The 26,769-nt window shown below is 50.1% G+C and overlaps 1 protein-coding gene across 8 annotated transcripts in view; it reads left to right on the forward strand.

Moving 5' to 3' along the window:
* The window catches only part of LOC132388244 (nesprin-2-like), a 284,356-nt gene that overhangs the window by 125,977 nt on the left and 131,610 nt on the right, over positions 1 to 26,769 (forward strand). For 7 of the 8 annotated variants that reach the window (XM_059960628.1, XM_059960590.1, XM_059960605.1 and 4 more), the window contains 5 exons: positions 6,362 to 6,475; positions 7,976 to 8,116; positions 22,572 to 22,736; positions 23,502 to 23,620; positions 25,565 to 25,721. In XM_059960628.1, the coding sequence (XP_059816611.1) occupies positions 6,362 to 6,475; positions 7,976 to 8,116; positions 22,572 to 22,736; positions 23,502 to 23,620; positions 25,565 to 25,721 (696 nt within the window). The remainder of the gene's footprint in view (positions 1 to 6,361; positions 6,476 to 7,975; positions 8,117 to 22,571; positions 22,737 to 23,501; positions 23,621 to 25,564; positions 25,722 to 26,769) is intronic. The other variant, XM_059960610.1, reaches the window with a different exon arrangement.

A 26,769-nucleotide genomic window follows, 5' to 3' on the forward strand; every position in this document is an offset into this window, starting at 1 on the left:
GGGATGTAGATCCCGGTAAGGATCCCAGTGTTGGGTGTAGATCCCGGTATGGATCCAGTGTGAGTTGTAACTCTTGGTATGGATCCAGTGTGGGGTGTAGATCTCGGTATGGATCCAGTGTGGTGTGTAGATCCCGGTATGGATCCCGATGTGGGGTGTAGATCCTGGTATGGATCCCAGTGAGGGGTGTAGATCCCAGTATGGATCTCAGTGAAGGGTGTAGATCTCGGTGTGGATCCAGTGTGGGGTGTAAATCTCGGTGTGGATCCAGTGTGTGGTGTAGATCCCAGTGTGGATCCCAGTGTGTGGTGTAGATCCCGGTGTGGATCCCAGTGTGTGGTGTAGATCTCGGTATAGATTCCAGTGAGGGGTGTAGATCCCGGTGTGGATCCAGTGTGGTGTGTAGATCCCGGTATGGATCCCGATGTGGGGTGTAGATCTTGGTATGGATCCCAGTGTGGGGTGTAGATCTCAGTATGGATCCCAGTGCAGGGTGTAGATCCCGGTATGGATCCCGGTGTGGTGTGTAGATCCCGGTATGGATCACAGTGCGGGGTGTATTTCCCGGTATGGATCCCAGCGCGGGATGTAGATCTCGGTATGGATCCAGTGTGGGGTGTAAATCTCGGTATGCATCCCAGTGCAGGGTATGTATCCCAGTATGGATCCATTGTGGGGTATGGATCCCAATGTGAGGAGTAGATCCCGGTATGGATCCAAGTGCGGGGTGTAGATCCTGGAATGGATTCCAGTGAGTGGTGTAGATGTCGGTATGGATTTCAGTGTGGGGTGTAGATCTCGGTATGGATCCCGGTGTTGGGTGTAGATCTCAGTATGGATTCCAGTGAGGGGTGTAGACCCCGGTATGGATCCAGTGTGGGGTATGGAGCCAGTGCAGGGTATGGATCCAGTGTGGGGTGCAGATCCCGGTATGGATCCCAGTGTTGTGTGTAGATCCTGGTATGGATCCCGGTGTTGGGTGTAGATCTCAGTATGGATTCCAGTGAGGGGTGTAGATCCCTGTATGGATCCCAGTGTTGGGTGTAGATCCCGGTATGGATCCAGTGCGAGGTATGGATCCAGCGTGGGGTGCAGATCCCGGTATGGATCCCAGTTGGGTGTAGATCCCAGTATGGATCCAGTGTGGGGTGTAGATCCCGGTGTGGGGTGTCGATCTCGGTATGGATCCAGTGTGGCGTGTAGATCCTGGTATGGGTCCCAGTGAGGGGTGTAGATCCTGGTATGGATCCAGTGTGGGTTGTAAATCTCGGTATGGATTCCAGTGAGGGGTGTAGATATCGGTATGGATCCAGTGTGGGGTGTAGATCTCGATGTGGATCCAGTGTGGGGTGTAGATCTCGGTATGGATCCAGTGTGGCGTGTAGATCCCGGTATGGATGCTGATGTGGGGTGTAGATCCCAGTATGGATCCCAGTGAGGGGTGTAGATCCTGGTATGGGTCCCAGTGAGGGGTGTAGATCCTGGTATGGATCCAGTGTGGGTTGTAAATCTCGGTATGGATTCCAGTGTGGGGTGTAGATCCCAGTGTGGATCCAGTGTGGGGTGTAGATCTCGGTGCGGATCCAGTGTGGAGTGTAGATCTCGGTGCGGATCCAGTGTGGGGTGTAGATCTCGGTGCAGATCCAGTGTGGGGTGTAGATCCCGGTATGGATCCCAGTGTCGGGTGTAGATCCCGGCATGGATCCCAGTGCGGGGTGTAGATCCCGGTATGGATCCCAGTGTTGGGTGTAGATCTCGGTATGCATTCCAGTGTGGGGTGTAGATCCCAGTATGGATCCCGGTATGGGGAGTAGATCCTGGTATGGATTCCAGTGAGGGGTGTAGATCTCGGTATGGATCCAGTGTGGGGTGTAGACCTCGGTGTGGATCCAGTGTGGGTTGTAAATCTCAGTGTGGATCCAGTGTGCAGTGTAGATCTCGGTATAGATTCCAGTGAGGGGTGTAGATCCCAGTGTGGATCCAGTGTGGGGTGCAGATCTCGGTATGGATCCAGTGTGGGGTGTAGATCCTGGTATGGATTCTGATGTGCGGTGTAGATCCCGGTATGGATCCTAGTGAGGGGTGTAGATCCCAGTATGGATCCTAGTGAGGGGTGTAGATCCCAGTATGGATCCTAGTGAGGGGTGTAGATCCCAGTATGGATCCTAGTGAGGGGTGTAGATCCCAGTATGGATCCTAGTGAGGGGTGTAGATCCCAGTATGGATCCTAGTGAGGGGTGTAGATCCCAGTATGGATCCTAGTGAGGGGTGTAGATCCTGGTATGGATCCAGTGTGGGTTGTAATTCTCGGTATGGATTCCAGTGTGGGGTATAGTTCTCGGTATGGATTCCAGTGAGGGGTTTAGATCCCGGTGTGGGGTGTAGATCTCGGTATGGATCCAGTGTGTGGAGTAGATTTTGTTACGGATCTCAGTAATGGTGGACTCAAGCCCATCTCCATGCTCTTTATCTATAACAAGAGATTCACATGTGAACGAAGTAAAGATTCAAGGAACACACACAAAGTGTTGGACGAACTCCAACAGGCCAGGCAGCATCAAAGAAAAATGTAGTCGACAGTTTGGGCCAAAACCCTACGGCAGGACTGGAGAAAAAAAGTTTGAATAGATTTAAAAGGTCGGGGTAAGGAGCGTGAAACACAAAGTGATGGGTGAAACCTGGAGGGAGAAGGATGGAGTAAAGAGCTGGGGATTTGATTGGTGAAAGAGTAGAAGGCCATGGAAGAAAGACAAGGGGGAAGGGGGGGAGCAGCACCTCAGGGACGTGATTGGCAGGCAGAGATGAGGGAGGGAAAGGGGATGGGTATTGGTGAAGGAGAGGTTGTGGGGTCAGAACCGGAAGTTTGTGAAATCGAAGTTCATGCCATCAAGTTGGATGATACTCAACTGGAATATAAGGTGTTGTTCCTCTAACCTGTGTGGTCTCATCATGACAGAGGAGGAGGCCATGGATGGGCATATTGGAATGGGAATGGGAAGTGGAATTAAAATGGGTGGCCACTGGGAGATCCTGCTTTTTCTGGTGGATGAAGCGTATGTGCTTGGTGAAGTGGTCTCCCAGTCTACATTGAGTCTCACCGATGTACAAGAGGCCAGACTGGGAACACCAAACACAGTAAATGACCCCAACAGTCCCACAGGTGAAGTGTCGCCTCACCTGGAAGGACTGTTTAGGGCCCTGAATGGTACTGAGGGAGGAGGTGTAGGGGCAGGTGTAGCACTTGTTCCGCTTGCAAGGATAAATGCCAGGAGGGAGATCAATGGGGAGGGATGAATGGACAAGGGAGTCGCGTAGGGAGTGATCCCCGTGGAAAGCAGGAAATGGGGGAGAGGGAAAGCTGTGTTTCGTGTCTTGTTTTTGGTGGCGGAAGTTTTGGAGAATTTTGTGCTGGATGCGGAGGCTGGTGTGGTGGTAGGTGAGCACAGGGGGAACTCTATCCCTGGTAGGGTTGCAGGGGGCCAGAGCAGACCTGCATGAAATGGAAAAGATGAGGTTGAGGGCAGCATTGATGGTGGAGGAAGGGAAACCCCTTTCTTTGAAAAGGACGACATCTCCTTCGTTCTAGAATGAAAAGCCTCATCCTGAGAGCAGATGCAGCAGACACAGAGGAATTGAGAGAAGGAGATGGCATTTTTACAGGTAACAGGGTGGGAAGAGGTATAGTCCAGTTAACTGTGAGCATCCGTGGGTTTATCGTAGACATCGGTGGATAAGCTGTCTCCAGAGACTGAGACACTAAGATCGAGAAAGGGGAGGGAGGTGTCAGAAACCAGGTAAATTTGAGAGCGGGGTGGAAGTTGGAGGCAAAGTGGATGAAGTCGACAAATTCAGCATGGGTGCAGGAAGCACATCAATGGAGTCATCGACGTAGTGTAGGAAAAATGCAGGACAGTCACCAGTGTAGGCTTGGAACATAGACTGTTCCACATGGCCAACAAACAGGCAGGTGTAGTGGGACCCATGCGAGTGCCTATGGCTACCCCTTTTATTTGAAGGAAGTGGGAGAAGCTCCACCAGGATTCAAGGATTGGCTCAACACCTCCGTGAGAGAGATAATTATTCTTCCTGCCTCCAGGGAATTGCTGACTCTGAAGGGGAGGGCCGTTGGGCTGGGGTTGAGAAGCTGGGATCGGTGCCTCAGGGGCTCACAGAGACCTTAAGTAGGCACTGGAGTGAATGGTCTTCCTCACAACCCCCCCCCCCTTCCCCCCAGACCACCCTCCTTACCACCTCACCACCCCTTCAGGCTCCACCTGCACCAGCTCTAAGTCGGCTCTGCAGTTCCCACTGTCGATCTGAGGGACGGGCTGAAGAAAATGGAGGAGTGAAGGAAGGAAGCTCTCAGAGTAGACCTTGGGCCTGGCCCAAAGTGTGTTCCTGGCTGACGGGAATTACCCCAAGGGTTTGCTTGTAACCTCTTCATTTCTGCTTGCCTCATTAGAGGAAGGATGTGGAAACTTTAGAGAGGGCGCAGAGGAGATTTACCAGGATGCTGCCTGGATTAGAGAGCATGTCCCATGAGGACAGGGTGAATGAGCTAGGGCTTTTCTCTTTGGAGTGAAGGAGGGTGAGAGGTGACTTGATAAAAACGTACAAAAGAAGCATGGAAGAATGACATTTCCCAGGGCAGAAATAGCCATTTCAAAGGAGCACGGTCTTAAGGTGATTGGAGGAGAGTACAGGAGGGATGTCAGAGTTAAGTTTTATTACACAGAGAGTGGTGGGTGCTGTTAGGGGTTGTGGTACAGATGTATACCATAGGGTCATTTTCAAAACTCTCACACAGGTACATGGATGATAGATACAGTAAGTGGGTGGCTGTGTGGGAATGAGATGCTCGGTTGATCTTCGAGTAAGTTAAAAGGTCAGTACAAGATCGTGGGATGAAGGCCCTGTACTGTGCTGTAATGATCTGTGTTTATTGAGATCCCCGTCAGACCACAAAATGTAAAGATTGTTTGAGGAGGGAGCAGTACAGGACACGCGTGAGTTTGGGTATCGGACACCAGTGCGTCACATCAGCCGCGTTTCTAGAGTAACTGAAATGAAGAAGCACTGTCCTGAGATACTGAGTGAGGGTGACCGTGTCTGAGGGAGGTACTGAGGGAGGGTCAGAGTGTTTGAGGGGAGGTACTGAGGGTCACAGTGTTTGAGGCGCGGTACTGAGTGAGGGTGACCGTGTTTGAGGGAGGCACTGAGGGAGGGTCAGTGTTTGAGGGGCGGTACTGAGTGAGGGAGACCGTGTTTGAGGGAGGTACTGAGGGAGGGTCACAGTGTTTGAGGGGCGGTACTGAGTGAGGGAGACCGTGTTTGAGGGAGGTACTGAGGGAGGGTCACAGTGTTTGAGGGGCGGTACTGAGTGAGGGAGACCGTGTTTGAGGGAGGTACTGAGGGAGGGTCAGTGTCTGAGGGAGGTACTGAGGGAGGGTCACAGTGTTTGAGGGGAGGTACTGAGGGTCACAGTGTTTGAGGCGCGGTACTGAGTGAGGGTGACCGTGTTTGAGGGAGGCACTGAGGGAGGGTCAGTGTTTGAGGGGCGGTACTGAGTGAGGGAGACCGTGTTTGAGGGAGGTACTGAGGGAGGGTCACAGTGTTTGAGGGGAGGTACTGAGGGTCAGAGTGTTTGAGGGGCGGTACTGAGTGAGGGTGACCGTGTTTGAGGGAGGTACTGAGGGAGGGTCACAGTGTTTGAGGGAGGCACTGAGGGAGGGTCAGAGTGTTTGAGGGCGGTACTGAGTGAGGGAGGTACTGAGGGAGGGTCACAGTGTTTGAGGGGAGGTACTGAGGGAGGGTCAGAGTGTTTGAGGGGCGGTAGTGAGTGAGGGTGACCGTGTTTGAGGGAGGGTCCCAGTGCTTGAGGGAGGTACTGAGGGTACAGTGTTTGAGGGGAGGTACTGAGTGAGGGAGACCGTGTTTGAGGGAGATACTGTCAGTGTTTGAGGGAGGTACTGAGTGAGGGAGACCGTGTTTGAGGGAGGTACTGAGGGAGGGTCACAGTGTTTGAGGGAAGGTACTGAGGGAGGGTCAGAGTGTTTGAGGGAGGTACTGAGGGAGGGTACAGTGCTTGAGGGAGGTACTGAGGGAGGGTACAGTGCTTGAGGGAGGGTCCCATGGTGGCAGGGGTGATACTGATACAGTGTTACACTGTGGGTGCTGGGGCGATATAGGGGGAGTTGAGTCAGGAAGGGAGGGGGAGTTAGGGCGAGCTGGTGGAGGAGGGATAGGGGCAGGTGTGGGAGATTGATGGGAAGGTGGAAGTCAGTGTACCAACAGACGGTGTCCTGAGTCTGACAGTGACCTAATCTCTGGCAGTTTGTGACTCTATGTTGTTCTTCCACAGGCGAATAATGTGCCTGGAAAGTTATCCTCCCTGCTGGAGGAAGACGAGGGGGAAAGTGAGGAGACAATGGAGGGAACCCAGTCGTCAGCACCACCTCCAGATGTTGACCGAGGGGTAGGTATCCCTCCTCATCCCATGCGCCCCCGCTCCACAAATCCACTCAGACCCCAGCAACATCCTCACCTTTGCTTTCCAACCCTTCCAGAAATCAGGAACCTATAAACATACCAAAGATTTGATCTCCACAACCATCTGTGGCAATGAATTCCTCAGACTCACCACCCTCTGGCTAAGGAGATTCATCCTCACCTCCGTTCCAAAGGGACGTTCCCATATCATGACCTCCTTGTCCTGGATCGGCAGGTCTTCCCATGCTGGATTCCTAAGCAAAATTCCTGAGCTCTGGAATTCCCTCCCTCAAGCTCTCTCCTCCAGAATGGCAAGGAGGGATGTGGTAGCCCTGTAGGGGGCGCAGTAAGGGTATCAAAGATTACAGGGAGAAGGCAGGAGAATGGCATTGAGAATAACTCAGCCATGATTGAATTGCAGAGCTGACTTGTTGGGCTGAGTGGCCTAATTCTGCTCCTATGTCTTAAAGTTGTTTGGTCAGAGCTTCGGCCTCTCTCTGTCACATCTGGTGCTGCTGTGAGTGCGTCGGAGATGTGGGGTGGGTGGAGGATGGGATTCCGCCTCCCTGTTGAGGCAGACTGTGTCCTATTCGCTACCCACACCGCCAGGCAGCAGAGCAAACGCTGGACACCCTCCCACTGCCAGCTCACCGAGTGTTCAGCTCTGACATCACTCTGTTCCACCAATCAGAGCCCGCCTCAGCGTCACCTGCCCAGGTGAACTCTGCAAGTTCTCTTTCATTAATAACTACTGAGCTGAGCCCTGAGCCTTTGGCTTATTCTCCCCTACTTGCCTCATTCACTCCCTCCTTCCCCTAACTGCCTCACTCACTCACTCGCTCCTTCCCCTAACTGCCTCACTCACTCGCTCCCTCCTTCCCCTACCTGACTCACTCACTCCCTCCTTCCCCTTCCTGACTCACTCACTCCCTCCTTCCCCTTCCTGACTCACTCACTCACTCCCTCCTTCCCCTTCCTGACTCACTCACTCACTCCCTCCTTCCCCTACCTGACTCACTCACTCCCTCCTTCCCCTTCCTGACTCACTCACTCCCTCCTTCCCCTTCCTGACTCGCTCCCTCCCCTACTTGCCTCACTCACTCACTCCCTCCCTCCCCTAACTGCCTCACTCACTCACTCCCTCCTTCCCCTTCCTGACTCACTCCCTCCTTCCCCTACCTGCCTCACTCTCTCCCTCCTTCCTCTCCTCCCCTACCTGACTCACTCACTCACTCCCTCCTTCCCCTACCTGACTCACTCACTCCCTCCTTCCCCTACCTGACTCACTCACTCCCTCCTTCCTCTACCTGTCTCACTCTCTCCCTCCTTCTCCACTCTCTTTCCCTCCCTCCCTCCCTCCCTCCCCTGCTCTCTTACCATTTTTTCCCTACTAACTTCCCATCCACTCTTTAACCCCTGTCCCTTCTACCCCCACACTCTTTTCTTACCCTCTCCCCTGTCGCTACCCCTGCCGGCTCCACGGCAGGCTCTGCAGGGCCTCGATGAGTGCCAGCAGCAGGTACTGGAACTGGAGCGTCGCTTGGAATCGACCCGGGAACTGCCAGGATCCGGGGCTTGGACCCTGACAATGCAGGGTAGCGTGGAGGAGCATCTCCAAAAGATACAGGTAGGAGTTGGGAGTCAGGAACCGGGGAGTGGGGGATGGGGGGAGGTTTACCTGGAACCTAAGGGGCAACTTTATCTGTGCTCCATACCTTAAATGAGCCGCCAGAGGAAGTGGTAGAGTCAGGTACATCAACAACATTCAGAAGATACGTGGACAGGTAGATGGATCAGAAAGTTTGGGAGGGAGATGGCCAAATACAACTTACATGGAGGTCTTGGCTGGCATGGTCCAGGTGGGCAGAATGGCCTTTGGCTCTGCTGTGTGGCTTCAGGAAGCCACATCGTTTGGTAGTACATGGCAGAGTAGTGTAACGCTTCACAGTGCCAGCGACCGGTTCAGTTCCCCTCACTGTCTGTAAGGAGTTTGTCCGTTCTCTCTGTGATGATGTGCGTGTCCTCTGGATTCCTCCCACTTTCCAAAGGTGTGGGTGTTAGGGTCAGTGAGTTGTGGCCATGCTATGTTGGCACTGGAAGCATGCTCGGACTGTGTTGGCCGTTGACGCAAATGACACATTTCACTGTATGTTTCGATGTTTTCGTGTACACATGACAAATAAAGCTAATTTCTCCCCATCCCTCCTGACCCCTGTCTTCCTGCCCCTTCCCCTCACACACCGCTCCCACTGCACCTGGCCAATCCTGACCAGCACTTGAAGAGGGGGTCGTAGGGGCAGGAGAGATCAGGGAAGGGAGGGGTAGGTTCTTTCTGAGGGAAACCACTGAGGCATGGGGAGTGGGGGGGGGGCGTGGGCTGGAGGAAGACGGACTGGTCAGAAGGCCAGAGGGGATGGCAGAGGCCATAGAGGGGGTGAGGATGAGGAATTTAAGACAGAGGCAGTGAGTGTAGTTGAGTGGAGAGGTGGTGGGACGGGGACAGAGGCCGTGGGTGTGGGTAGAGGACGGGCAGGGAGCACTGGCATTCCCAGCAGTGGCCTACTCCAAAGGTTAAAAGTTGACAGATTAAAAATGAGCTTTATCTGTCACCTGTACCTTGAAACGTACAGTGAAATGGTTCACTTGCATCAGCGACCAGCACAGCCCGAGGAAGTTCAGTAAACAGCCCACGTGTCGCCACACATTTTAGTGCCAACATAGGATGCCCGCAGCTCACCAAACCCTGACCTGTATGTCTTTGGAATACGGGAGGAACCCAGAGCACCCGGAGGAAACCCACACAGTCACGGGGAGAACGTACAAACTCCTTACAGACAGTGGCGGGAATTGAACCTGGGTCACTGGCACTGTAAACGGTGGGCTCATCACTGCACTACCATAGCGCCCCCTGTCTGCTCGACTGATAGTGGGTTGTTGGTATGGTACCTCTATCCTCAGAGTCAAAATCTTAGCATCACAGGCATGTGTTTAAGCTGGAAGGGGGTACTTTTAAAGGAGATGTGTGGGGCAAGTTTTTTAGACAGACAGCAATGAGTGTGTGAAATGTGCTGCTAGGGGTGTTGGTGGAGACAGATTCAGCTGAGCTATTTAAGAGGCCATTAAACAGACACCTGGATGTGCAGGAAATGGAGAGGTATGGACATTTTGTAGGCAGAGGGGGTTAGTTTATAATTTGGCATGACGTTTAGCACAGACACTGTAGGCCGAAGGGCCTTCCTATGTGTGATAATCAGATGGAGGAGACAGGGGAGAGGGGCAGAGAGGTGGACAGTGAATAGTGAGGACACAGTGGCCACTGGAAGAGATGCTGGGCAGGGAGAGTAAGAGTGAAGGAAGGCGAGTGAGTGAAGGGAGGAAGGTAGGAGAGAAATGCACGGGCAGGGATGTACGTGGGAGGGAAATGTACAGGCAGGGGCTGTACGTGGGAGAGAAATGTACAGGCAGGGGCTGTACGTGGGAGGGAAATGTACAGGCAGGGGCGCACACAGGAGAGAAATACATGGGCAGGGGTGTACATGGGGACGTTGTACACAGGAGTCATAGTCATAAAGTACTATATTGCAGCACAGAAACAGGCCCTTTGGCCCATCTAATCCATCCAGAACTGTTGTTCTACCTAGTCCCATTGACCTGCACCTGGACTTCTGTCCTCTGTACCCCTCCCATCCATGTACTTAACCAAACTTCTCTTAAATGATACAATCAAACTGCACCTACCACTCCTGCTGGCAGCTCGTACCACCCCCGACCACCCCTCTGGGAGGCGCACGCAGGCAGCGTGACGCATCAGAATCAGGTTTATTATCACCGGCAAGTGTCGTAAACTTTGTTAACTTAGCAGCAGCAGTTCAATGCAATACATGAAAATATAGAAAGAAAAAATAATTAAGTTAATCAGTTACAGTAAGTATATGTTTATTAAATAGATTAACATAGTGCAGAAACAAATAATGTATTTAAAAAGTGAGGTAATGCTGATGGGTTCAGTGTCCATTTAGGACTGTGGTGTGTGGGCAGGGCTGTACGAGGTTGGGGGGAACCCAGCATGAGAAAATCTGCAGATGCTGGAAATCCAAAGCAACACACACAAAATTCTGGAAGAATTCAGCAGGTCCGGCAGCATCCATGGAAATGAATGAATAATCTTTATTGTTGTTATACGTAGGTACAATGAAACTCTGTTTGGCTTCCTCTTAGGCAATTAAATAAAGTGGTAGATAAAAACAAGACAGTAATAGAAAAACAGTATTAAATAGATAAGTAGCAGAAAATAAGTTTCAGCAGCACCAGAATATCACAGAAATGCACAAAGTGCCATTAGTGCAAGTATTTGAGTCCTTGTGTGTGCTCACAGTTTCAGTCATTGTTCTGTGGGAGTGGTGTGATGGAGGCCACAGCTCTGGGGTAGAAGCTGTTCCTCAGTGTATTTGTTCTGGCTTTTAGTGTCCTGAACCTTTCACTGGACGACAGCAAAATGAATATAGGAAATGAATAAACAGTTGACGTTTTGAGCCGAGACCCTTCATCAGGACTGTCCTGAAGAAGGGTCTTGTCCCGAAACGTCGACTGTACTCTTTTCCGTAGATGCTGCCAGACCTGCTGAGTTCCTCCAGCATTTTGTGTGTGTGTGTGTGTGTGGGAGAGGCATACGCAGGCAGTGTTTAATAGTGATTGGTGTACTGGTCAAACTCCTCTTGTGCTGTTGCCCATCTCCGGCTCTGAGATCACAGAATTGCCTCTTGATGACCGCTAGGTGGGAGCCGAGACTTCAAGGTCAGAGTCCAAGTGCTTGTCCCTACTCTGGAAGCAGATGTGTTTCAATGTGCACACCTTTCCCCTCCCCCCTTCACCCTGTTCAGCAGACAGGGTGTGACAGACGATCATGCCTCCCTCCCTCTCAGTCCCTGTAACCCCAGACCGGTCAGTGATTCAGACACTGACCTCTTCCAGCCAGTTGTCTGGGAACACCAGCTCCACTGTCCCTCCCCTCTCTGTTGGTCGTGGGGGAAGGGAGATGCAGGTAGTTTGTTTTCACACTTCAGGCAGAGCTGCAGAGAGAAGTTAATATTTAAACAAGTGCAGGTTCAACCAGTCATGGTCTATTCATTAAACCAGTCTGTTGCCCTGGGTTACCGACTCCGTTTGAATGTGTTCCTGGAAGTCTGATCATGTGGCGATAGATCTTCAGAAGCTCACATTATATTGTACCTGATGAGACAACAATTTAATTTATTAAAGTGCTGCTCAGTGACTGAAATCACTCCACATTATTACCTTCTCACTAAGCCCATCAAAAAGTTTCATTCATCTGTTACAGCAATAGTTTGCTGTCCCTTCTCCCGATGTAGAACATTACAGCACAGTACAAGCCCTTCGGCTCACAGTGTCTTAACAGCTTATTCCACGATAAATCTAACAGTTCCCTCTCACACGGCCCTCCATTCCCCTATCATCCATGTGCCTATCTAAGAGTCACTTAAATGACCCTGATGTATCTGCCTCCACCATCGCCCCTGGCAGCCTGGTCCATCCACCTACTCTTTCTGTGTTCGAGCAGAGCAGTTTGATCACCCTTACAGGACGGATTTCAATAAGATCGAAAGAGTGCAGAGAAAGTTTAAAAATGCAAACATGAGGAAATCTACGGATGCTGGAAATTCAAGCAACACACACAAAATGCTGGTTGAACACAGCAAGCCAGGCAGCGTCTATAGGGAGAAGCACTGTCGACATTTCGGGCCGAGACCCTTCGTCAGGACTGACTGAAAGAAAAGAAAGTAAGAGATTTGAAAGTAGGAGGGGGGAGGGGAAAGGATTTTCCCCCTCTGCATTTCACCAGCATTTTGTTTGCATTGCAGAGAAAGTTTACAGGGATGTTGCTGGGAAGTGAAGACTTGTAAAAGCTTGACTAAGTTAGGACTTTATTCCCTAGACTTTATTTTTTAATACTTTATTAAAATCCCGAGTGGGAAATTCTTTCAATACAGCAGCAACATTTAAAAGCATACTTAGTAGTGTGCAGACTTATCTAATAATAAAGCACAGAATAATAATATACACGATAATAATTTACCAATGTGCAATAATAATTGTACTATGCATTATTGGACTATTGTACTATGGTGTGTGTTCTCCTGTTGCACAGGAGAATGAGTGGAGATTTGATAGAGGTATATAAAATTATGAGGGGTATAGATGGGGCAAATGCAAGCAGGCTTTTTCCACTCAGGTTGGGTGTGACTAGAACTAGAGGTCATGGGTTAAGGGTGAAAGATGAAATATTTAAGTGAAATGTTTCTTCACTCAAAGGGTGTTATGAGCGGGACAAGCTGCCAGTGGATGCGGGTTCAGTTGCAAAGTTTAGGAGAAGTTTGGATAAGTACATAGCTGGAAGGGGTATGGAGGGTTCTGATCTGGGTGCAGGTTGACGGGACTAAGCAGAATAATGATTTGGCATGGACTAGATGGGCTGAAGGGGCTGGTTCTGTGCTTTGGTGCTGTATGGTTCTATAACACTCACACGGGGTCTCTCTCTCCTCCTGATGCATGGAATCAAAGTTCTCCTTCCCATCCCAAATGACCCGCCTCCATTTGAGCCAGAGTTTCCCAGGAGGCGGGGGGACTTTGTGCTTCTTCAAGGATCTTCCTCTATGTCCACCTGGTAATCTTGTTGCTTGACGCTCAACCTGCATTTAGCATGCTAGTCGACATTAGTAAGGGCATTGGGTACCGGAGCTGGGACAATATGTTGCAGCTGTATCAGGTGTTGTTCATGGTGAAGAAGGTCATTCTGGATTACAAGGAGGATCTTCATCAGTTACGGACGTGGGCTGAGGAGTGGCAAATGGACTTTAGTACAGATAAAGGTGAGGGGGTGCATTTTGGAAAAGTCAAGGCAGCGTAGGACTTGTACTGTGAACGGTAGGGCATTGTGGGGCAATGGGACCTAGAAAGTACAAGTGGATAGTTCACTGAAAGCAGCACCACAGACAGACAAGGTGGTGAAAAAAGTGTTCAGCGCACTGGCCATCATCAGTTAAGGCACTGAGCATGGGGGTTGGATGGTTATGTCCCAAGTTGTGGTGAGGCCGCACTTGGGGCGCTACCCATAAAGACTAAAGATTCTGTGGTTCTTGGAAATCTGGAGCATCACATACAGAGTTCTGGTGGATCTCAGCAGGCCATGCAGTATCTATGGAGACGGATGAACTGTCAACCATACGGGGTGAGAACCTTCATCCAAATTGGCGCGGTTTTGGTCACCCTGCTATAGGAAAGATTTGGTTAATCTGGAAACAGTGCAGAGAAGGTTTACAAGGATGTTGCCAGGACTAGAGGGCCTGAGTTATAGGGAGAGGTTGAATAGGTCTTTATTCGTTGAAATGTAGGAGGAGAATGAAGGGACGACCTTACAGAGATGTTTAAAATTATGAGAAGCGTGGATAAGCTAGATGGTAATTGTCAATTCCCCGGGGTACAGGAGTCAAAACTAGAGGATGTAGATTTAGCGTAAGAGGGGGAAGATTAAGAAGAGCTTTTCCACACAGAGGGTTGTGATATGGAATGAGGCAGGTACGGTAGTATCATTTGAGAAGCACCAGGAAAGTTACAGGGAGGGGGAATGCAGGATGCAGGAAATTGGGAGTAATTATCTGATCGGCATGACTCAACGTCTCCTTGTGAGCTGAAGAAGTATTTGGGTAGGCACCTGGAGATAAGGATTAGGGCAGGGGTTCTCAACCTTTTTTTATGCTATGGACCAAAGCCATTAAGCAAGGGATCCATGGACCCCAGGTTGGGAAGCCTTGGCTTAGAGGGATGTGGGCTGAACGCAGGAGATCAGGACTAGCTGAATGCCATTATAGGCAGCATGGACTGGTTGAGCCAAAAGGCCTGTGTCAATGTCGTATCGCTCTGTGACTTAGGTTTAGAAGACCAGCTCAACCCCTTGGGAACATGTCCCCTCAACTGAGGCTCTCCCAAAGCCAACTCTGGGCTATATCAGGGAGGAACAGAGACGGACAAGGCAGAGGCGAGTGAGGGACAGATGGGCTGTTGAGGATGGAGGCATGGAATCGGTGAGAGGAACCAGGTAGGGGTGAGAGGGCAGGTGTGTGTCCCTGGGGAAGGAGGAGCAGAGTCAGATGGGGTGTGGAGGGGGCTTGGGGGTGGTACGGGATGGAGAAATGAAGGGGGAGGGAGGAAGCCAGGTACACAGAGGGGAGGGGCAGCATCAGACTGAGGGAGAGGATAGAATTGGGATTGATAAATTAGTTTGTTATTAAATTGAACATAGAACAGTATAATACAGAGCAATACAGCACAGACACGCCAGTCCACGACGATCTGCTGACCTTTAAACCTACTAATATCACTCTAACTCTCCCTCCTACATAGAGAGGCTCATGAATAATAGAAAAATGGAGGGCCAAATGTCCCCAATGGATCAGTCAATACCACCGCTCCCGGCAGCACCTTTCATGCACCCAGCACACAAAAGGACTACCTCTGCCTTTCCACTCACCTCCATACTTCCTTCCAATCAATTTAGGATTATGCCCCTCATTTTAGCCTCTGGGAAAGTCTCTGGCTATCCACTTGATCCATGCCTCATGTAAAACTGGGTTTATAATTGTCGCATGTACTGAGGCACATTGAGGAGCTTATCTTTCATACTGTTCAAACAGATCAAACCATCACAACGGTGCATTGAGATACTAAACTGTAAATCAACAACAGAGTGCAGAATAAAGGGTTACAGTTACAGAGAGAGTGCAGCACAGGTAAGCAATGAGGCGCAAGATCGTAGTGAGGTGGACTGTGAGGTCAGGAGTCCATCTTGTCATACTAGGGGACCTCTCAATAGTCTGGTAACAGCGGGATAGAAGCTGTCCTTGAGCCTGGTGGTACATGCTTTCAGGATTTTGTATATCCCGATTGGAGAGGGGAGAAGAGAGAATGTCTGAGGTGAGTGAGGTCTTTGGTTATGCTGACTGCCTTACCGAGGCAGTCCATGGGGGAGAGGCTGCTTTCTGTTGGGGACCGAGCCTTTGGACAGAACTGTTGTTTCCTCTTTTAAACAGGCTGGTGGACTGGTGCAGAGAACAATAAACTCACAGGTGGATGAAGGAGGCGTCAATTTAATAGAGTAACTGCTGAATTAATTCCTTTCCCCACCTTTTGTCTCCAGCCTCTGCCAGCTCATAGATTCTGGCAAAATTGCAAAAAATAATGACAGGAAAACATGATGTTCTTATTGAATTCATTTTCCTGTCCCTGCCTCACAAGTGTGTCATTGAGTATCTGGCACAGGTTTAACTCTCTCATTCAGATGCGCTGGCTGCTGTTAGTTGGGGCTGGACTCTTTTATTACAGAGTAATCCTTGCCTCATTGTTGCACTGGGAGAATGGTCGGTGCCCAGAGAGGTTTGAGAGAACCGGCGGTACAGACAAGAACATGATGTTGCAGTCAGCTCATTATCTCCTGTCTGATGGTGACGCACACCAGGCAGGGATGTAACAACTCGCTCTCTCGCTCTCTCACTCACTCTCACTTTCTCTCTTTCTCACTCTCTCTTTCTCTCTTGCTCTCTCACTCTCTCACTTTCTCTCACTCACTCTCACTCTCTCACTCTCTCACTTTCTCTCTCACTCTCTTTCTCTTTCTCTCTCTCTCTTTCTCTCTCTCTCTTTCTCTCTCTCTTTCTCTCTCTCTTTCTCTCTCTCTCTTTCTCTCTCTCTCTTTCTCTCTCTCTCTTTCCCTCTCTCTCTTTCTCTCTCTCTCTTTCTCTCTCTCTCTCTCTCTCTCTCTGTCTCTCTCTCTCTCTCTTTCTCTCTCTCTCTTTCTCTCTCTCTTTCTCTCTCTCTCTTTCTCTCTCTCTTTCTCTCTCTCTCTTTCTCTCTCTCTCTTTCTCTCTCTCTCTTTCTCTCTCTCACTTCCCCAAGTCACAGGGCAGAGACTGGGATACCCACAGCAGAGACCTGCGTGATTATTGGTGCAGTATTGATTGGGGGCCTCATAAGCGATCAGCAAGGAGGGATGAGGATGTCTTGGTAAACCTGCTCGTGGGGCTGACTAAGATAGCTGTCCATGAGTCCTCGATGTGGGCAGTGGAGGCTCCCAACTGGGGGGGGGTGACTGCCTGGCACGTGCCAGGGACATATCAGTGTCCGGGTGAGTGTGGAGCGGGAACTCATGGTATCCACAGGTCCGCAGAGGTGTCCCGGGACCGCTCCACACCATAGGGGATAAACGCTATTCTTGATAGAGATTAGAGCATTTTAATTTAATCTAGTTTGTGTCTGTGTGTTTGTTACAGCATTTTGTGGCTTTGTAGGAACAATTTCAAATAAAGGTTTTTTTTTAAATGGTGGGAGAGTCACACTGTGGGAGGGGTGGTACTGAGGGAGGGTCACTGGGAAGGGGTGATACTGAGGGAGGGTCACTGTGGGAGGAGAGGTACTGAGGGAGGGTCACTGTGGGAAGGGGTGGTACTGAGGTGGGGTCACTGTGGGAAGGGATGGTACTGAGGAAGGGTCACTGGGAGGGGCGGTACTGAGAGAGGTCACACTGTGGGAGGGGTGGTACTGAGGGAGGGTCACTGTGGGAAGGGGTGGTACTGAGGAGGGGTCACACTGTGGGAAGGGGTGGTACTGAGGGAGGGTCACTGTGGGAAGGGGTGGTACTGAGGAGGGGTCACACTGTGGGAAGGGGTGGTACTGAGGGAGGGTCACACTGTGGGAGGGGTGGTACTGAGGGAGGGTCACACTGTGGGAAGGGATGGTACTGAGGGAGGGTCACTGTGGGAGGGGCGGTACTGAGGGAGGTCACACTGTGGGAGGGGTGGTACTGAGGAAGGTCACACTGTGAGGGGTGGTACTGAGGGAGGTCACACTGTGGGAGGGGTGGTACTGAGGGAGGGTCACACTGTGGGAGGGGTGGTACTGAGGGAGGGTCACACTGTGGGAGGGGTGGTACTGAGGGGGGTCACACTGTTGGAAGGGGTTACATTGTGGGAGGGGTAGTGTTTTAAATGGTGGTTTAAACTTCAGTCTATCCTACAACCGTGAGTTTTCCCTGGGTGCTCCGCTTCCCTCCCACAGTCCAAAGATGTAGCAGGGTTAAGCTAATCGGTCATTGTAAACTGTCCCGTGATCAGGTTCGGGTTAATCGGGTGCTGTGGCCGGACGACCCTATTCTGTGCTGCACTGCTAAATAAGTAAGTGCATCAATACAAGGGTTTAGTTGATCAGAGGAAGCATTTACCTGGTGTCTGTCTCGACGTTCAGCTCGGCCCACGTGCCCTCCTCTGTTTGAGATGGTCCTGTGCACCAAATGGATGCCACATTCCTGATGTTCACTGTGTTAGATCATTGGTGTTTGTTGTATTTGGGAGTGACTGGTGTCCAGGGAGCACTAGGCTCTAATAGACACTGTGTACTGGACTGTAACAGGCACTGTTGCACTGAATTGTAATGGAAACTGGTCTGTTATGGGCGCAGGCGTCGTACTGGCTGTAACGAGGAATGGCATCACACTGGGCTGTAATGGCTGCAGGTGTGTGACGTCAGCCCGTAGAGCGGGAAAGGCTTTAAAAGAAGACCGCCATATCCAGCAGACGGCGTTCGGAGCGGGCAGGGGAGTGAGAGGCAGCAGAGTGATGGGGCTTTGGTTCAACGGGCTTAGGTGGTAACGAGACGAGGCGAGGTAGGTTTACCGGTGTTAATTGCAGGAAGGAGGAAGTGTGTGTGTGAGGCTGGTGTTCTGTGCTCAGTGTCAGATGTGGGGCATCCTGGAGTCTCCCAGTCTCCCGGACGGCCATACCTGCACCAGGTGTGTCGAGCTGCAACTCCTGAGGGACCGAGTTAGGGAACTGGAGATGCAGCTCGATGACCTTCGCCTGGTCAGGGAGAGCGAGGAGGTGATAGAGAGGAGTTATAGGCAGATGGTCACACCTGGGCCACGGGAGACAGACAAGTGGGTCACAGTCAGGAGGGGGAAGGGGAAGAGTCAGGTACTAGACGGTACCCCTGTGGCTTAACCCCTTGACAATAAGTACTCCTGTTTGAGTACTGTTGGGGGGGGCCAGCCTACTTGGGGGAAGCAACAGTGGCCGTGCCTCTGGCACAGGGTCTGGCCCTGTGGCTCAGGAGGGTAGGGAAAGGAAGAGGAAGGCAGTAATGATAGGAGACTCTATAGTCAGGGGGTCAGACAGGCAGGAAAGAAACTCAGATGGTAGTTTGCCTCCCAGGTGCCAGGGTTCGGGATGTTTCAGATTGTGTCCAAGATATCCTGCGGTGGGAGGGAGAACAGCCAGAGGTCGTGGTACATATTGGTACCAATGACATAGGTAGGAAAAGGGAAGAGGTCCTGAAAAAAGACTACAGGGAGTTAGGAAGGAAGTTGAGAAGCAGGACCGCAAAGGTAGTAATCTCGGGATTACTGCCTGCGCCACGCGACAGTGAGAATAGGAATAGAATGAGGTAGAGGATAAATGCATGGATGAGGGATTGGAACAGGGGGCAGGGATTCAGATTTCTGGATCATTGGGACCTCTTTTGGGGCAGGCGTGACTTGTACAAAAAGGACAGGTTGCACTTGAATCCTGGGGGGACCAATATCCTGGTGGGGAGGTTTGCTAGGGCTATTGGGGAGAGTTTAAACTATAATCATTGGGGGTTGGGAACTGAACTGAAGAGACCGGGGAAGAGGAGGTTGGCTCACAGATAGGGAAAGATTGGTGGACAGTGCGAGAGGGAGGAGAGGCAGGTGATAGAGAAGGGACGCGCTCAGACCAAAGATTTGAGATGGGTCTATTTAACGCAAGGAGTGTTGTGAACAAAGTGGATGAGCTTAGAGCGTGGATCAGTACTTGGATATATAATGTGGTGGCCATTACAGAGACTTGGATGGCTCAGGGGCAGGAATGGTTACTTCAAGTACTGGGTTTTAGATGTTTCAGAAAGGACAGGGAGGGAGGCAAGAGAGGTGGGGGTGTGGCACTGTTGATCAGAGATATTGTCACGGCTGCAGAAAAGGTGGACGCCGTGGAGAGATTGTCTACAGAGTCTTTGTGGGTGGAGGTTAGGAACAGAAAGGGGTCAATGACTTTATTGGGTGTTTGTTATAGGCCGCCCAATAGTAATAGGGATATTGAGGAGCAGATAGGGAAACAGATCCTGGAAAGGTGTAATAATAGCAGAGTTGACATGCTGGGAGATTTTAATTTCCCAAATATCGATTGGCTTCTCCCAAGAGCAAGGGGTTTAGATTGAATGGAGTTTGTTAGGTGTGTCCAGGAAGGTTTCTTGACACAATATGTAGATAAGCCTACAAGAGGAGAGGCTATAATTGATTTGGTATTGGGAAATGAACCTGGTCAGGTGTCATATCTCTCAGAGGGAGAGCATTTTGGAGATAGTGATCATAATTCCATCTCCTTTACTATAGCATTGGAGAGAGATAGGAACAGACAAGTTAGAAAAATGTTTAATTGGAGTAAGGGGAATTATGAGGCTATCAGGCAGGAAATTGGAAGCTTAAATTGAAAACAGATATTCGCAGGGAAAAGTACAGAAGGAATGTGGCAAATGTTCAAGGGATATTTGTGTGGAGTTCTGCATAGGTACGTTCCAATGAGACAGTGAAGTTATGGTAGGGTACAGGAATCATGGTGTACAAAGTCTGTAATAAATCTAGTCAAGAAGAAAAGAAAAACTTACAAAAGGTTCAGAGAGCTAGGTAATGTTAGAGATCTAGAAGATTATAAGGCAAATAGGAAGTAGCTTAAGAAGGAGATTAGGAGAGCAGAAAGGGCTATGAGAAGCCTTGACGGGCAGGATTAACGAAAACCCCAAGGCAAGTATGTGAAGAGAAAGAGGATAAGACGTGAAAGAACAGGACCTATCAAGTGTGACAGTGGGAAAGTATGTATGGAACTGGAGGAAATAGCAGAGGTACTTAATGAATACTTTACTTCAGTGTTCACTATGGAAAAGGATCTTGGTGATTGTGGTGATGACTTGCACAGACTGAAACGCTTGAGCAAATAGATATTAAGAAAGAGGATACGATGGAATTTTTGGAAAGCATTAAGTTGGATAAATTGCTGGGACTGGATGAGATGTACCCTAGGCTACTATGGGAGGTGAGGGAGGAGATTGCTGAGCCTCTGGCGATGATCTTTGCATCATCAATGGGGACGGGAGAGGTTTCTGGAGGATTGAGGATTGTGGATGTTGTTCCTTTATTCAAGAATGGGAGTAGAGATAGCCCAGGAAATTATAGACCAGTGAGTCTTACCTCAATAGTTGGTAAGTTGATGGAGAAGATCTTGAGAGACAGGATTTATGAACATTTGGAGAGGTATAATGTTAGGAATAGTCAGCATCGCTTTGTCAAGGGCAGGTCGTGCCTAACGAGCCTGACTGAATTTTTTGAAGATGTGACTAAACACATTGATGAAGGAAGAGCAGTAGATGTAGTGTATATGGATTTCAGCAAGGCATTTGATAAGGTACCCCATGTAAGGCTTATTGAGAAAGTAAGAAGGCATGGGATCCAAGGGGACATTGCTTTGTGGATCCAGAACGGGCTTGCACACAGAAGGCAAAGAGTGGTTGTAGATGGTCATATTCTGCATGGAGGTCAGTCACTAGTGGAGTCCTTCAGGGATCTGTTTTGGGACCCTTACTCTTCGTGAGTTTTATTAATGACCTGGATGAGGAAGTGGAGGGATGGGTTAGTAAGTTTGCTGATGGCACAAAGGTTGAGGTGTTGTGGATAGTGTGGAGGGCTGTCAGAGGTTACAGCAGAACACTGATAAGATGCAGAACTGGGCTGAGAAGTGGCAGGTGGAGTTCAACCCAGATAAGTGTGAAGTGGTTCATTTTTGGTAGGTCAAATATGATGGCAGAATATAGTATTAATGGTAAGACTCTTGGCAGTGTGGATGATCAGAGGGATCTTGGGGTCCGAGTCCATAGGACACTCAAAGCAGCTGTGCAGGTTAACTCTGTGGTTAAGAAGGCGTGCGGTGTATTGGCCTTCATCAATCGTGGAATTGAATTTAGGAGCTGAGAGGTAATGTTGCAGCTATATAGGACCTTGGTCAGACCCCACTTGGAGTACTGTACTCAGTTCTGGTCACCTCACTACTGGAAGGATGTGGAAGCCGTAGAAAGTGTGCAGAGGAGATTTACAAGGATTGGGGTGCATGCCTTATGAGAATAGGTTGAGTGAACTTGGCCTTTTCTCCTTGGAGCGACGGAGGATGAGAGGTGACCTGATAGAGGTGTATAAGATGATGACAGACGTTGATCGTGTGGATAGTCAGAGGCTTTTTCCCAGGGTTGAGATGGTTGCCACAAGAGGATGCAGGTTTAGGGTGCTGGGGAGTAGGTACAGAGGAGATGTCAGGGGTAAGTTTTTTTTATGCAGAGAGTAGTGAGTGCGTGGAATGGGCTGCCAGCAATGGTGGTGGAGTCGGATACAATAGGATCTTTTAAGAAACTTTCAGATAGGTACATGGAGCTCAGAAAAATAGAGAGCTATAAGTAAGCATAGTAATTTCTAAGGTAGGGACATGTTCAGCACACCTATGTGGGCCAAAGGGCCTGTATTGTGTTGTAGGTTTTCTATGTTTCTTTTATACTGGGCTGTAACAGGCACTGGCATTGCACTGGGCTGTAATGGTCAGCGCTGTCACACTGGGCTGTAATGGTCAGCACTGTCACACTGGGCTGTAATGGTCAGCGCTGTCGCACTGGGCTGTAATGGTCAGCGCTGTCGCACTGGGCTGTAATGGTCAGCACTGTCGCACTGGGCTGTAATGGTCAGCGGTGTCGCACTGGGCCGTAATGGTCAGTGGTGTAGCACTGGGCCGTAATGGTCAGCGGTGTCACACTGGCTGTAATGGTCAGTGATGTCACACTGGCTGTAATGGCGCTGGTGTCACACTGGGCTGTAACGGTCAGTGGTGTTGCACTGGGCTGTAACAGTCAGCGTTGTCATACTGGCCGTAATGCGCACCGGGTAACAGAGCTCTCGCCCTTGCCCACAGAATACACTGGTGGAGATCGAGGAGAAGGTGGAGCAGCTGACAGAGAAGAGCCTGGAGCAGGGTGCTGGGTCACAGCTGGCATCACTGTCGGAACGGCTGGCCTCTCTGCGGGGCAGTCTGCTGGCAATGCAGGCTCGGCTGGCCCAGGGGCAGATTTCCTCACAGGTACGCTCACCGGCGGACCCTGGCTGACTGCACCACCCTCACCCTTGCCGACCCTAATCACAGCCTCAGTGCAACAACACCAGGTCTCTCTGTGATCACTTTGAACTAAGATGGATTTACTTTTGTTCCACTACTGTTCTGTCTGGTAAAACCTGTGTTTAATTTATGCTTGTATTTTCCTTGTGAACGCTGCTTATCTGATGCTCTGTGTCTGTGATGCTGCTGCAGGTAAGTTTTTCATTGCGTCGGTGCACACATCAAAGACCCCACCCACCCTGGCAGGGTGTGGAAGTTTGCAGAGATTTACCAGGATTAGAGAGAATGTCTTATTAGGGTAGGTTGAGCGAGCTGGAGGTTTTCTCTTTACAGCACAGGAGGATGAGAGTTGACTTGATAAAAATGTCGAACAGTAGAAGAGGCATAGACAGGGTGGACAGCCAAAAACCTTTTCCCCAGGCCAGAAATGCCTAATACAAAGGGCATAGTTTAACAGTGATTGGAGGAAAGTGTTGGGAGGATGTCAGAGGTAGGTTTGACTGGTGGGTGCGTGGAGCCAGATACATTAGGCACATGGATGATAGCAAAGTGGAGAGCTACGGGAGAGGGAAGGGTTAGATTAGGTAAAAGGGCCAGCACAACATCATGGACCAAAGGGACTATGCTGTGCTGAAGTGTTCTCTGTATTGTGTACTGGCGTATCACTCTGCGAATTCCTGATGTAGGAGTCTCACGTTGTGATTCCTGATGTTGATGTCTTATTTCCAGGAGTGGGAGGCTGAGCTGACAGGAGAGGCGTGTCCCACAGAGGCGATCACCCAGCAGAACAAGACTACGGGGCAGAGTCCTCTTGGAGAGGAGCCCAGCTCACCTATTCACATCGTGAGGTATGGACCCGCACCCATGTCCCCGGCCAGGACTGATGGGGAAGACCGGTATATCTTTCAGTCAGAGGCAGAGGGAGTTGTCCCCATTCAAATCAATTGGTCTGTTTCAGGGGGTGTATCAATCAGGAGATGCCCAGCACCCCTTGTGTACCCCAAATCCCACCCGGATTTACTGGGATCCCTGTCGCATCAATAACTAGAAATCATTCAGAAGATACAAAAGCCTGAAAGCGCGCACCGCCAGGTTCAAGAACAGCTTCTACCCCACTGTCATCAGACTATTGAGAGGTCCCCTAGTATGATAAGATGGACTCTTGACCTTACAGTCTATCTCATTATGATCTTACAGTCTGCCTGCACCGCACTTCCTCTAACTGTTGCACTCTTTTCTGTATTGCTGTTGTCTAATCTTGTTCTGCCTCAATGCACTGTTTCCTAGTATGAACGGACCTCACAATTTACCTGCTTAATGTGCTTCTACTTTACTGTTTACCTGCACTGCACTCTCTCTGCCATTGTAGTACTACATTCTGCACTCAGAATCCTGTTTACTACCTCCGTGTAATTGTGTATGAAATGATCTGTCTGGATGGCAGGCAAAACAGAAACTTTCTGTATCGTAGTACATGTGAGAGTAATAAACCAATTCCAATCCTACCCACTAACCAGTGTGACTGGGCTTCCTGTGATCAACAGGCAGATTTCACTCCCAGGCACATAAAGTCTTAGAGCATAAAGACCAAAGCCAGGCCCTTCAGCCCATCTCACCCATGCTGAACTGTTGTTCTGCTTCATTCCATCGACTAGCACCCAGACCATAGTCCTCCATACCCCTCCCATCCAAATACCCATTCAAACTTCTCTTCAATGTCGCATTTGAATCAACATCAAGAAGCATTTCAGAATTGTACACTTTAATCACACAAGATATCCAGCATCTGTGGATTCTCTTGTGTTTAGGGGAAATTGGTAAACGTGTACCAAGATACAGTACCATGAAAAACTTTGCCCTGCATGTCATCCATAGAGATCAATTCATTACAGCAGTGAGGCAGTACAACAGGAAAGAATAACGCACGGCCTGGGTCAGTGGTGGAGGCAGGTACACTAGTGAAGTTTAAGAGACTACTAGACAGGTATATGGAGGAATTTAAAGTGGGGGGTTATATGGGTGGCAGGATTTAAGGGTTGGCACAACATTGTGGGCCGAAGGGCCTGTACTGTGCTGTATTGTTCTATGTTTCTAGTAATGCAGAATCAAGTGTTACAGTTGCAGAGAAGTTGCAATCCCAGTAAATGATAAAGTGCAATGCTATAACGAGCTGGATTTTGAGGTCAAAAGTCATTTTATCATTCCAGTGGACCATTCAAGCATTTTGTAACAGTCGGGGTGGAGGTTGTCCTTGAGCATGGTGGGACATGCCTTCAGGCTTTTGTATCTTCTGCCCGACGGGAGAGGGAAGATGAGAGATTCTCTGAGGTGGGAGGGCTCTTTGATTATGCTGGCTTCTTCACTGAGACAGCGAGAATTAGAGACAGAGTCCGTGGAGGGAGGTTGGTTTCTGTGATGAAGCATGACTGGGATAGTGGGGTAAGGGGGAGGGAGGTAGGGTTTGGCAGATGGGCACTGTCTGATCTCAAGGGAAACCCCTGGGAGAGCAGAATTCCCAGGGCTTCCGTGGGAACCTGGGTCTGGAGGGGTGCACTGAACACTGACCACCACACCAGGACCAGTGGTCAAGTGTGGGGTGGGGGGAGGAAGTGAAGGGTCTGTCATGGTGTGTTAGACATCTGTGTCTGCTGAGGAGTGGCAAAGGGAGGGGTGGAGGGGAGGGGATGGATGCTTGAGGAGGGAGGTAGGGGAGGGGTCGGGAAGGGCGGAGGGGGAGTGAGGGAGGTGAGGTTGGGGTGACTTGCTGACTTGACGGTGTGTGTCCCTCACAGAGACAATGGTGACCCTGTCTCCCTTGGGATCGCAACCTCTGTGGACCTGGACAAAGTGTCCCCACCATTGGCTGTAATGTGGCAACATCTCCAGTGTCAGAACCAGGACATGGCAAAGCTTCTGAAAGATTCTCTCCAACAAAGTCAAGGGTCACAGGTCAGTAACACCCTGGCGGGGGGGGGGGGGGAGAGATGAGTGCTGGTCTGACTCCTGACCCCTCCCTTCCCACTTCCCCCTCTTCCCTATTCCTCCCTCCATCCCCGGAAGCAGGGTGACACTTGTAGGCTGTGTACGGTCCTCGGACTGTGTCGATTGTTGAAGCAAACGACGCATTTCACTGTATGTTGCAACGTACGTGACAAATAAAGTGTCTGCTGGGAGGCTGGGTAAGGTGATCTTATCGTGCTTCAACATGAGAGGGAGCTCTGTCCTAAGCAGTGGCCTCAGATGGAGCGAGCACATTGCGATGCCTCGCAATTCCCTCATATCCTGAAGCACTCCAGGGACCTGATAGATTCACAGATCTCCTGATCCATTACCCTGTAACGTTAGCAAATGTTTCCTGTCAGCTGGTATCTGAAGAGTTTGAGAAAATGTAGAACAGAACAGGCCTTTAGGCCCACAGTGCCTTGCCGACCTTTTAACCTATTCCAAGGTCAATCTAACCCATCCCTCACAAACAGCCTGCATTTTTCTATTACCCATATGGCTGTCTAAGTGTCCCTTAAATGTCCCGAATGTATCTGCCTCTTCAAAACTTTGGATGTTTCTCCCTGGAGGGCAGGAAGGGGTTTTGTTCATTCTCTCCGTGGCCATGTGGATTTCCTCAAGGTGCTCTGGTTTCCTCCCACATTCTAAAGACGTACAGGTTAGAGTTTGTGAATTGTGGGCACGCTGTGTTGGCGCCAGAAGGGTGGCGCACCCTCTGACTATGTTGGTCGTTGGCGCAAGCGACTCGTTTTACTTTGTGTTTCCACGTGATGTGACAAACACAAGTAATCTTCAGATACAGATAAATAGATTTTTATCTTATAAAGGTGTATGCAATCATAAGGGGTACAGATAGGGTGAGTAAACATGGAAAACATAGAAAACCTACAGCATGATACAGGCCTTTCAGCCCACAATGCCGTGCCGAACATGTCCTTACTTTAGAAATTACCTAGGTTTACCCATTGCCCTCTAGTTTTCTAAGGTCCATGTA

This window comes from Hypanus sabinus, chromosome 2 (assembly GCF_030144855.1).
Source record: "Hypanus sabinus isolate sHypSab1 chromosome 2, sHypSab1.hap1, whole genome shotgun sequence".
In the NCBI taxonomy this organism is placed as follows: Eukaryota; Metazoa; Chordata; class Chondrichthyes; order Myliobatiformes; family Dasyatidae; genus Hypanus; species Hypanus sabinus.